This window comes from Carcharhinus amblyrhynchos, chromosome 23 (genome assembly GCF_965287045.1).
Source record: "Carcharhinus amblyrhynchos chromosome 23, sCarAmb.v2.hapA, whole genome shotgun sequence".
Taxonomy (NCBI): domain Eukaryota; kingdom Metazoa; phylum Chordata; class Chondrichthyes; order Carcharhiniformes; family Carcharhinidae; genus Carcharhinus; species Carcharhinus amblyrhynchos.
In genome coordinates this window covers 38,060,625-38,072,853 of record NC_137346.1, presented here as the reverse complement: position 1 = coordinate 38,072,853, position 12,229 = coordinate 38,060,625, and the positions used below count along the sequence as shown (strand labels likewise).

General features: G+C 43.4%; 1 protein-coding gene across 2 annotated transcripts in view; it reads left to right on the top strand.

Annotated features, from left to right (window-relative positions):
• Positions 1-12,229, top strand: part of hip1 (huntingtin interacting protein 1) — a 249,818-nt gene that overhangs the window by 221,233 nt on the left and 16,356 nt on the right. For both annotated transcript variants that reach the window (XM_080210991.1, XM_080210992.1), the window contains exons 19-23: positions 75-222; positions 1,904-1,990; positions 8,682-8,789; positions 10,446-10,582; positions 11,336-11,446. In XM_080210991.1, the coding sequence (XP_080067117.1) occupies positions 75-222; positions 1,904-1,990; positions 8,682-8,789; positions 10,446-10,582; positions 11,336-11,446 (591 nt within the window). The remainder of the gene's footprint in view (positions 1-74; positions 223-1,903; positions 1,991-8,681; positions 8,790-10,445; positions 10,583-11,335; positions 11,447-12,229) is intronic.

Below are 12,229 nucleotides of genomic sequence, written 5' to 3'. Positions count from 1 at the left end.
TCTGCTGTGTAACTGGACTGGCTGTATATGTTTCAAACAGACCGTGGTGACATCCCACATTCTGTATTCTTTAGGAAAACCATGAGCAAACGCTGGAGAAGCAACTGCTGGATGAGCAGTTTGCTCTGCTGCGCTGTGCACTGGAGGAGGCAGAGGGAATTGTTCAAGATGCACTCAGCAGGTTGGATGATCCCCTTCACGTTGGCTGCACGAGCTCCGCAGGTAAATACGGAAGGCACGAGGTGATGGGGCTGGTCAGGATTTGAACCAAAATGTAGTTTAATTAGTTAATAATAAGGATGTGTGAAGTGATTTTGAAGTTGATTGAGGTTTGAGATAGAAAAAAGTTGTTTCTGCACTCCCTAAGTGCAAAAAGTTGTTTTTGCAATCGAATCCCTGCAATCAGAAAAGAAGGCATTAAGTGAGGCTGTTGATCAGAAGGAGAGTACATTAACCAGACTACATGCTGAGTTGGAGTAGCTGAAGGAGACTCTATCAGCAGAGAGGGACAATACCAGCCGAACGGTTGAGAGGCTGCAGAATCAGCTGAATGAAAAAGTGAGCATTGAGTGACTGTAGTCCAGATTCATCTATCAGTAAGAAATTCAGTCTCTGACAGGGTGGCACAGTGGTTAAAAGTGCACCTTCACTGCGCCAGGTGACCCAGATTCGATTCTCGGCTTAGGTTACTGTCTGTGTAGAGTCTACACATTCTCCTCGCATCTACTTGGGTTTCCTGTGGGTGCTCTGGTTTCCTTGCACAGTCTGAAAGATGTGCTGGTTAGGTGCATTGACCATTCTAAATTCTCCCTCAGTGTACCTGAACAGGCACCAGAGTGTGGCGACTAGGGGATTTTCACAGTAACTTCATTGCAATGTTAATGCATGCCTACTTGTGACACTAAAATGAACTTGAACTTATCTGACAACAGTAAAACACACCCAGTTGAAATGCGCTTCAGGGAAGCACATTAGGGCTAGAATATTGTTGTCCTTCAACCACAGTTCAAATGGAGCCCAGCATGAGTATCTTTGGTCCTCATTACATCAGAACATCTTGCCAATTCCCTGAACTGCTGAGAAAAGTGAAAGCTCTTGCAAGCTTTCTGAGTTAATGTCATTAGCTGACTCTGTTGTTCTATAGAAAGCTAGAATCCGAATTTACCCTTTCATCCTGTTGATAGCTGAGATGCGGACAGTCAGGACAGAGGTAGTGAAATCTACAAGTGTCTCTCCCTGTGACTTGCTCAGACACCTTTAGGTGCTGTTCTGTACTGGAATATCCAGTTGTCGTGGCACATACCTACAGACCCGTGGCAGACTGGATAGTCAGTGATAGATAAAATCATTTTGGATGTTCAGTTAACTGTGCAGTGAGTCAAATCCAGCAGCAATGATCATTGAACTAGAGCACCATAGCTTTATCCCTGTGGAATATGAGCAATATCAAACAGTAACTGCACGTTGCTGCTTTTAATTCCACCGCTGTTGGGACGCACAACTCTTGCTCACAGAAATGGGTGGAATCAGCTCAGCCACTCACTGTGTCCTCAAAATGAACTCTGACTTTGGTAAAAGTCAGAAGGTCAACTGTGAGAGCCTGTTCCTAGCATGGTGCCTTGCTAGACACAGTGTGAGTTGGAGATGGGATTATAATGTGATGAAGGTAGTACAGTATCAGCCACTCCCACTTTGTGAGGCTGCATACCAAGAATCTCGCTTGGAAAATTATCCTGGATCTGCAAAGATTGTGTGACTTACACGGTAATGCCCAGCTGTTCACTATCCCTAGATAACACCTTTCTCATGCCACACATTGTATGATTACTGCAGCTCGAGTCAACTTAATGAGAGAAACGCATAACCTACTGCAATCCTTACTGTAATCAATTGCTTCCTGCAGATTATCTTATCACGAGATGTCAAGCTACAGTGGATTCTCTCAACAGGCTCCAAGATGGACACACACAGTATCTGTCTGACAGATCAGGTAAGGTTCCAGGAAATACCTGTATGACAAACCAGCTGCAACTTTGTGTGACATTTCACCCTATTCAGACATTCAAGGATTGGTTTTAATTCTGTTTTGACTGAAGCAGATGGGAGCCTCATTAATGTATTTAATAGGGGCAGCAGAGTGACTCAAAGACTGGTGTAGGTGAAGTGGGTTCTGGTTTTGTGGGGTACTGGGAACAGTACTGGCTGTCCTGTTGGGATGGCCTACACCCGAACTGTGATTTTGCAAATCTCAAAAACAGGGAAGTAGAGAGGGTTTAAACTAAATAGTAGGACAAGGGATCAAATATAAAAAGATGTGGTATATCAAAGAATAGAAACAAAGGGAGGAAAATAGTAAATTGGGAAATAAGCATCAGCGAATGGCAGGAGGAGAAGGTAGAGAAAATCCTAAAAATTCCACAATCGAGGCTAGATGTTACAAAGATAACAAAAAGTAAAGGCTCTGTACTTGAATACACAAAGCATTCGTAACAAAATAAGTGAATTGATAGTACTCATTGAAGTAAATAAATATGGCCTAATAGCCAATACAGAGCTGTGGCTACAGAATGAACAGGATTGAGTCCTGAAGATTGAGGGATATTTGACATTTAAGAAGATTAGGAAGCTAGGTAAATGTGGAGGGGTTGGCATTGGTTCAAGAGGTCAGGATGTGGAATTGATCTGGATAGAGATGAGGAATAGTAGGGGAAAGAAGTCACTAATGGATGTGGTCTACAGGCCTCCTGACTATAATGTGGGGTAATGTATACAAGAAAATGTATTGGGTGCGCCTGATTAAGGGATGGCTATAATCATGGTTAACATAATGGAGAAGGTTGCTATCTTTAAAACCTTTCAGCCATAGCAGGCTGAGGGGAATGAATTGTACAGCTCACCCTCTGGCTGTATGACTTATTCTATGCTTATGGTGAATATTGCCTACACCACAATTGTATGAAACCACCTCAGCGTGCAACTCACTCTAGGTAGATAACTTAAACACCTTTGCACCCTTTGTAATGACCATTTTGAAATATCTATAACTGTTCTTTGACGGGACTAAAACACCAAGTGCAACGTGATGTGGAGAACTGGAATATTACTGCGCTTTGTCTGGCCGTTTTGAAATAGTTGTAATGTTCTTTCAGATGTTTTATGAATTGAAGTATATTTTTGCAATAATAAACTGGAAAAATCAGGTCGGCAATAGTAGCCTGGATAAGGAGTTCACAGAATGTTTTTGTGAGAGTTTCTTAGAGCAGCATATTCCAGAACTAAGCAGAGAGCAGGTTTTATTAGACTTGGTATTGTGGAATGTGATAGGATTAATTAATGATCTCAGGGTAAAGGTGCCCCTAGGTAGCAGTGACCAAAATATACCTGAATTTTGCACCCAGTTTGAAATGCAGAAGAGTGGGTCTAAGGTTGGCATTTTAAACTTAAATAAGAGCAACAATGTGGGCAGGAAAGCTGAGCTAGCTGAAGTGAACTGGGATACTGTGTTTTGGGGATAGATCAACAGAGAAACGGTGGCAGAAATTTAAGGGGATATTTCAGAATACCCAGAATAAGTATATTCTTACAAGGAAGAAAAATTCTAAAGGGAGAACCCACTATTGGTGATTAACTATTCAGGCACAGTATGTAATTAAGAAAGCTAATGGAATGCTATCCTTTATTATAAGAATTGAACGTAAAGAATGTTAAGCTTCAGTTATATAGAAAATTGGTGAGACAAACAGAAGTTTGGTCTCCTTATTTAAGGAAGGATTTAAATGTATTAGATTTGGTTTGAAGGAGGTTTACCAGGTCGCTACATGGAATGAATGGGTTGTCTTATGAGGAAAGGTTGGACAGACAAGGCTTGTTTTACTGGATGAAGAAAGTGGCAGACCCACAGGAGGCCAGAATTGGATTAGCACAGAGATCCAGGAGGGCCACCTCTAGGGGACCTGGTGAAGTTTTGGTCTCCACATTTAGGAAAGGATATACTTGCATTGAAGGCAGTACAGCAGAAGGTTCATTAAATTGGTCCATGGGTTGAGAGGATTGTCCTGTGATGAGAGGTGAGTATATTGGGCTTTTGTTTGGTAGACTTTGGAAGAATGAGAGGTGATCTTATTGAACATACAGGATTCTGAAGAGTCTTAATGGGGTGAATGCTTCTTTTCACTGGTTGGGGTATCTAAAACAAGGAGGCAGGGTTCCAAGGGGGACACAGTCTCAGGATAAAGGGTTGATCATTTAGGTTTGAAATGAGGAGAAATTACTTCACTCAGTACCCCAGAGGACTGTGAATGCTCCATCATTGAATACATTTAAGGTTGGAATACGCAGATCTTTGGGTTTCAGGGAATGGGGTATAGAGAGCAGGCAGGAAAATGAAGATCAGTCATGAATGTATTGAGTGGTGGAGCAAGCTCGATAAACCATCTAGTCCAGTCCTACTTCTATTTCTTGTGCTGCAGGGCTGGAGATGGTAGAAAGGAAAGGACATGGGGAAGTTTGAATATGAGGAAGAGATTTTAAATTTGGGATGTTGGTGAATTGGGAGCCAGTGTTGCTTAGCAAACATGGAAGTAATGGCTGAATGGAACTCAGCAGAGTGGTGACTGATCTCAAGTTTACGTAGGATGGAAGATGCAGTGAGCAGAGGAAATGAACTGTCAGATAGTAAAAGCAAGAGTGAAGCTTTCGGCAGCAGATGTGCTGACACAGGGCAGAGTCAGTGTTATGGAGATGATTGTAGGTGGTCTTGGTGATGGAGAGGATGTGAGGTCAGAGCACATCTCAAGGTCAGAAGGGAAGCTGATGTTATGGATAGTCTGGTAGCTGGAGACTGACTGTGACACGGATATATTCAGTGGTGAGGGACTAGCATTTGTGACTATTGTATCAGGATAATTATATAATACTCTGTACTATACAGGTTGTAAGCACACTAGGAAAGGTATCCCAACAGATATTTGACAGGATAATGTTTGAATCCTCTTCACCTTAATTCCTCTCCAAGGGAGTGACTGTTTCCCAGCTGACAATTGGGAGTGAATAATGCCCACATTTGTCTCAGTTGGATTGAATTTGGGTTTACCTTGCTGACCTTCAATTAACATATCCACAAACTATTGAACAAATATCCAAACGTTTGCAAAGTTATCAATCAGACAAGGCATGCTCTTGAGAATTGTTTATTAACCTCAAATCATAAATGAACCAAAGCAGAACACACAAATCATTAGCAGCTGGGATTAACTGTCACAACTGGATTGCTGATCATCAAGTTATAGTTGAGAATGATGTATGTTGTTGAGGTATATTTGGATTCAATATCTTCAATAGTTCACACGTATCAGCATTAAGTAGGCAGTCTGTTAGATTAGAGTCTGAACTCTTGAGCAGGCTATTAACCTTTAGCTAGGATGCTAAGGTATTAGTCGCATTTTGTGGAGGTGCTATCTGTTCCACTTGAATCCTCTTCCCCAGGATAAATCTGTTTCTGGACTGGTTGCCATAAATCTCTCCTTCCCCAGTTACAGGAAATGTACATATTTAGATGACGTTCTTGTGTCTTCCTGGTAGACCAGTGATTCTGTCATTTTTCTTCAGATGGGATGGTGGGGAGCTCCATCTACAGCCTCTCTGCTGCATTGGAGGCACCCTGCCCCACCCCCTGGTGAGGGTCTGGCCCATGCAGATCCTTCCTCCCCATCCCTGGCCTTTCCACTGATCTGCTCAGACCTTGCTGCCCTGAAACACCCAAACTAATCTTGGCCTGGGATCTTTGGGCACTGCATGTAGTTCCAGTCCTGTCCACTGCATTTTGTGGCTAGTAATTTTGTGTAAGGCGAGACTTCCTCTAGTGTCAGAGGCAGAAGTTCCATTTCCCCTCAATTAACATTGAGCATTGATGCAGGACAAGGCAGTATTGGTGGGGATGCATTCACCATCGACTCTACTTTGCAATCCTAAAAATCCTGGTCTTGATTTTTCAAGAAATCTCTTTCATTCCATTCAACAATGTAAAAAAAAAGTATTTGTGGAATATAGATATCACTGAGTAAGTTAGTATTTACTACCCTTGTCTAATTGTCCTTCAGGCAATTGAGTGACTTGCTGACCTATTTCAGAAGGCAGCTAAGAGTTAACTACATTGCGGTGGGTTCAGAGTGGATAAGAGCAGCAGATTTCCTTCCCCAAAGGACAATACCACATCAGTTGGGTATTCATGTCAATCTAGTAGATACAAAGCCACATTACTGTTACAAGCTCTTTGTTCATGGTTTGTTTAATGAGCTAAATTTTCAAGTTCTGCAGTTGCCATGGTGGATTTAATCTGTGTCTCCAAATTATTAAAATCAAAGTTTTTGAATTACCTACTGTATAGCAGCATGTTACTGTAATCAAAACATGGCTTGGAAATATTCACTCTAATTTTTGGTGTAAATATCTCCACCAGCTGTTAGTGCCACTGCTAGGCTCAGATTGTTGACAACTGCATAAACCCAGATATGTTGCGTGTATTTCACTCTCTCCAACCCTTCAGCTTCTTCTCAATATAGAGAACTGAAACTCTGTTGTCAATTGGGGAGTTGCACATTCATCTTTCCTTCTGAAAAATGCTAACTTGTGAGATTGGTTGCGTCTGCTTCTCTAGCCTCTGAAAACCTAATTTCCACTTTCATTCCCAATTCTTAGCCATTTAGTAAATCTCACACAGTTCCACCTGGCTGCTGACTCCATTTTAAGGGAAAATTGTTAGACCATAGAGCCTGTGAGGTATTTAACTTGGATTTATTGTGTGTCACTGATCAAAAATGGGAAAGAAGAGAGAAATTAATTCACTGCTGCTGCTCTTGAATATTATAGTAAATTTTTCGCTGGAAAGCGCTTGCATGCAAGTATCAAACGAGGACAGGATCAAGCTTGACTGAGATTCCTCCATGGATGGATGAATTTCAGACACGGCAAGCGTATTTTCCAAACGTCGCTGGATTCCGGGGAAGTGCCGGAAGATTGGAAAATGGCTAATGTTACGCCGTTGTTTAAGAAGGGTGCCAGGCAAAAGGCAGGGAATTATAGGCCGGTTAGTTTAACGTCTGTTGTAGGTAAAATGTTAGAATCCGTCATCAAGGAGGAAATAGCAAGGCATCTTGAGGGGAATTGCTTGATAGAGCAGATGCAGCATGGTTTCGTTGAGGGGAAGTCGTGTCTGACAAATTTACTGGAGTTCTATGAGGATGTGTCTAGGGCGGTGGATGGAGGAGAGCCGGTGGATGTGGTCTTTCTTGATTTTCAGAAGGCGTTTGACAAGGTACCTCACAAGAGGTTATTGCAGAAGGTCAGGGGGCATGGAGTTGGGGGTAGGGTGTTAGCGTGGATAGAGGATTGGCTGTCAAATAGGAGGCAGAGAGTGGGGGTTAATGGGTGCTATTCGGATTGGCGGTTGGTGACTAGTGGAGTGTCCCAGGGGCCGGTGCTGGGGCCTCAGCTATTTACCATTTATATAGATGATCTGGAGGAGGGAACCGAATGTATGGTGTCGAAATTTGCTGACGACACCAAGATTGGTGGAATGGCAAATTGCGCGGAGGGTGTGGAGAGTCTGCAGAAGGCTCTAGATAGGCTGGGCGAATGGGCCAGGAACTGGCAAATGGAATTTAATGTTGGCAAGTGCGAGGTGGTCCACTTTGGTAGGAATAATGGTAGGAAGGACTATTACTTACGTGGCGAAAAACTGCAGCAGGCGACGGTGCAGAGGGACCTCGGGGTCCTTGTGCATGAGTTGCAAAAACCCAGCTTGCAGGTGCAGCAGGTGGTCAGGAAGGCAAATGGGATGCTGGCCTTCATAGCGAGGGGGATTGAATATAAAAGTAGGGAGGTCTTGCTGCAGCTGTGTAGGGCATTGGTGAGGCTGCAGCTGGAGTACTGTGTGCAGTTTTGGTCGCCGCACTTACGCAAGGATATTTTGGCCTTGGAGGGAGTGCAGAGGAGGTTTACTAGGCTGATACCGGAGTTGAGGGGGTTGAGCTATGAGGAGAGGCTGAATAAACTAGGCTTGTACTCATTAGAGTTTAGAAGAATGAGGGGAGATCTCATTGAGACATATAAGATGATGAATGGGATGGATAGGATAGAGGTGGAGAGACTCTTCCCACTCAGAAAGGACAGTAGGACTAGGGGGCACAGCCTCAAGATAAAGGGGGGGTGGTTTAGAACGGAATTGAGGAGGAACTTTTTCACTCAAAGGGTGGTGAATCTCTGGAATTCTCTGCCCGTTGAAGTGGTGGAGGCTACCTCACTAAATATTTTTAAGACGCGGGTCGATGGGTTTTTGATAGGCAAGGGGATTAAGGGTTATGGGGAGAGGGCGGGAATGTGGAACTGAGTCACGACAGATCAGCCATGATCTTATTGAATGGTGGGGCAGGCTCGAAGGGCGAGATGGCCTACTCCTGCTCCTATTTCTTATGTTCTTATGTATCATTGTCACGGGTACTGGGGAGGGGCTGGCGCCTACATAATTGTGTGCCAACAGGAGTCGGTACCTTCAAGAGAGGAAGGGTGGGATAAAATAGTTTGTAAAGAAGTGGGAATGCTTGGGGTCTCTTGAGTAAGCTGTTGTGGTTGGAATTGTGCTGTGTTTCTCTTACAGCATTCTAAGTCTCTTTTTAACTTTCCAGATGTCAGCAACCTTCTGCAGTCAGTCACCCTTTTTACCCATTTGATGGGAGACACTATTGTTCAGGGCAGTGCCACCTCCCATATGGTGCCAATGGAACAGGCAGATCGTAAGTAATGCTCTCAATCTGCTTTATCATCTGTGTTGACCCAGAAGTTTACACTTGCTCACACGCTTGCACACATGAGTGCTGTGAACTATACTAAAGCTGGCTCACTATTCCTAAAATATACACAGACTCAGATCTATTTAGAAGATACAGCCTGGATCTTGAACTCTGAGGAGGTGAAGGGTTCTCACCGTGAGTGGTGGGTGACCGTGAAAAATCCTGATACTTCAATCACAATGAAAATTATAAGAGAATAATTTGTGTCAGAAATATGCAGCTGTGTCACTATATATTCCGTCATCTTGTGCTTTGTATCCCCCTTTCTAAAGATTTGTTAGCAGAATGATTTGAGCATTCTTTCAAACTGGTTTTACAATCCTGTGTTATAATTAAGTACTTCCAATGACGTTCTAAATAAAGACACGTTATTACGAGATCGGAAGGTTTCTGGTCCTGTGCTGACTTAGCTCATTTCACCCTGAGTGCTCCCGAGTACTAGAGTCACACAATTGTTATGGCAACAAAGGAGGCCATTCACCCCATTGTGTTTGCACCAGCTCTCCAAATCAACATTACTACTTAGTGCCATAATTTCTATTCAAATAATCTAATGGCTTAATTGAATAGTCACAGCATAATCAATGTAATCTGCTGGCCCTTGCTGCAATATGCTTATACCTGGAGTTTGAGTGAGGACGTGGATGGTCAAACTGCTTTCCACAGTCCACCATCTAATTGTTAATCATGGAATCATGGAATCCCTACAGTGCAGAAGAGGCCATTTGGCCCATTGAGTCTGCACTGACTGTGACTGTGTATGTTACCCAGGCCCACCCCTCCTGCTCTACCTCTGCAACCTCACACGTTTACCATGGCTAATCCAGCTAACCTACACATCTTTGGAGTGTGGGACAAAACAGGAGCACCCAGAGGACACCCATGCAGACATGCAGTCACACAATGTGTGACTGCATGTCCACAATGGAAAGAATGTGCAAAATCCACACAGGCAACCTTCCAAGGTCGGAATTGAACCTGGGTCCCTGGCATTGAAAGTACAAACCACCGTTGTTCACGCTTTGAGAAGAAATTGGGGGAAAACAGAATTTTTAAAATTTCAGCACATTCTGGGCCTCTGGGTGAAGCAAAAAAACATTTTGTTGTGATTTGCACTGAATTAGATAATGATGGCGACACTGTTAACAAATGGTATAATAAATAATGGCAGCTGAATCACTTAAAATAATAACTGGATCCAGAAGAAAGTCTTAAGAATTAATGGAACTGTTATTGGTGATGAGCAGGGCCATTGTATTCAAAGCAGTGCGTGGGAGGCTCCAATTTATCTCTCTGGGTGCTCATCATCTGCAGAAAAGCAAGAGTGTGCTCAATGCGGGTGACCAGCCACAGATTAGAATGAGACTGTGTTTCTTGTAGTACCACATTAATATTAACTAAATCAACATCGGCTAGAGATGGTGCATTCAACTACTCTCCCTACACCTTTTCCTTTCTTGGTTCTGCCACCACTACACCCCACCCCTGACCGCTCTGGCCATCAAACCCTTGTCAGCAGGTTATTGTCTGATTGTAATTTTTGTTCCATGTCTACTATTTTATCCATACATTATGTGGGTTCTGTTTTCTAATTGCTAGGTCTGTTGGAAGTGTGCAAGCAGTGTGGGAGTGAGGTACTTGCCTACTTCTCCAGTTTGAAGGACACTACAACTTTGAGCACTGCAGATTGTACTAAAGTGAGAGAAGGTCTGAGCCAGATAAACGCAATTGGGGAGGTGAGAGGCTGACATTGCTTTCTTAAATTTGGAAAAAATATTGGAGAGCCTTCAGCACAGCATCAAGCTGCCCTTGGTTTGGTAGGGGGTTTACTCCATGCCATCAGTTATCCCACAAAGTGCAGAATAGTTTGGAGGAATCTGGAATAAAAATGGGAAATTCTGAAAATACTCAACAAGTCAGGCAGCATCTGTGGAGAGAGATCTGAAATGTTTGTTTCTCTCTGTGTGGATGCTGCCTGACCTGCTGAATGTTTCCAACATTTCTTGTTTTCAGTCTCCCACCCCCCACACAGTGATTACTTCTAATATTCCTTCTACTTTTCCAAGACATTGACTCACAATGGAGTTCAGTTGGATGCCATCCAGTCCCTCACTGAAGTGACCATGCTGTGAGATGAAGAGTGTTAGTGGGTCCTCAAAGTCTGAGGGACAAACCTATGCTGCGTCTTTCAGTAGGGAGTGATCAAGAAGATAAATAGTAGAAAAGTTTTATATCCTCTCCCCCCCGCCCGCCTCGAGCCATTGGATGCAGCGACTTGTTGTGGTCACCCAAACTGCTCCCCCAGCTGACTCAACATGGAAGAACAATCAAACCCAGATTTCATGGTGCATGTGATTAAGTTCCACTCTAGATTCATGTCCCTATTGAAAAAAAGCTAGATCTCTTGTAACTTTGGATTGTCTGAGTTGGGTTCCTTCTCAGTGCTTTGCTGTGCAGTGTTACTGACTGCTGTGTGTGTTTTATTTTAGGAGCTGAGGCCTAAAGGAAGAGACATCAAACAAAAAGAACTGGGTGATCTGGTGGAACAGGAGATGGCTGCCACATCAGCAGCTGTTGAAACTGCGACTGCAAGGATAGAGGTGATTTGCATCAGTAGAATCTAGGTTCATTTGATATTTTAGTAAGGTTGCATCTTGGAAAAATTACTTCTGTAGTTTTGATTGGTGGACGGACAGTTGCAGACGTACACAGAAACTCTGACTTCTGTTGCACTTCAACAGTTATTGGATGAGAGAAGGTGGTTGTACTCATAAAGAGACTGATGAATTCAAATGTGTCAAGGGCTATTGTAACAGGGAATAGCATGATATTCTTCTTTGGGTTGCCCTGTTTCTCCATGCCAATGATCCAAACTGTTGTACTTCACTTGGGAGAGACAGATGATGAGGGCCCGAATGGATTCCTAATGGCACCATTTCTCTGCCCTGACCTGCTGAGAGCAAGTTAGTATTCCCTTGCTCTGTTTCATGTGGCATGGTGGCACAATGGTTAGCATCACTGCCTCACAGTACCAGGAACTTGTGTTTAATTCCAGCCTTGGGTCACTGCCTGTGTGGAGTTTGCACATTTTCCTCATGTCTGTGTGGGTTTCCTCCAGGCGCCCTGGTTTCCCTGCACACTCCAAAGGTGTGCGGGTTAGGTTGATTGGCCATGCTGAATTAATTCTTTGTGTCGGGGGATTAGCAGGGTTACAGAATAGGGCCTAGGTGGGATTGTTGTTGGTTTAGGCATGATGGGCTGAATGGCCTTCATCACTGTGGGGATTCTATGATTCTATGCCGTTGACAGAAAATCTTACAAAAACAAAGCTAGCAGTGCAGAAACCTTTTGGGAAAAATTACAAAAAGTATATTTTCTTACGG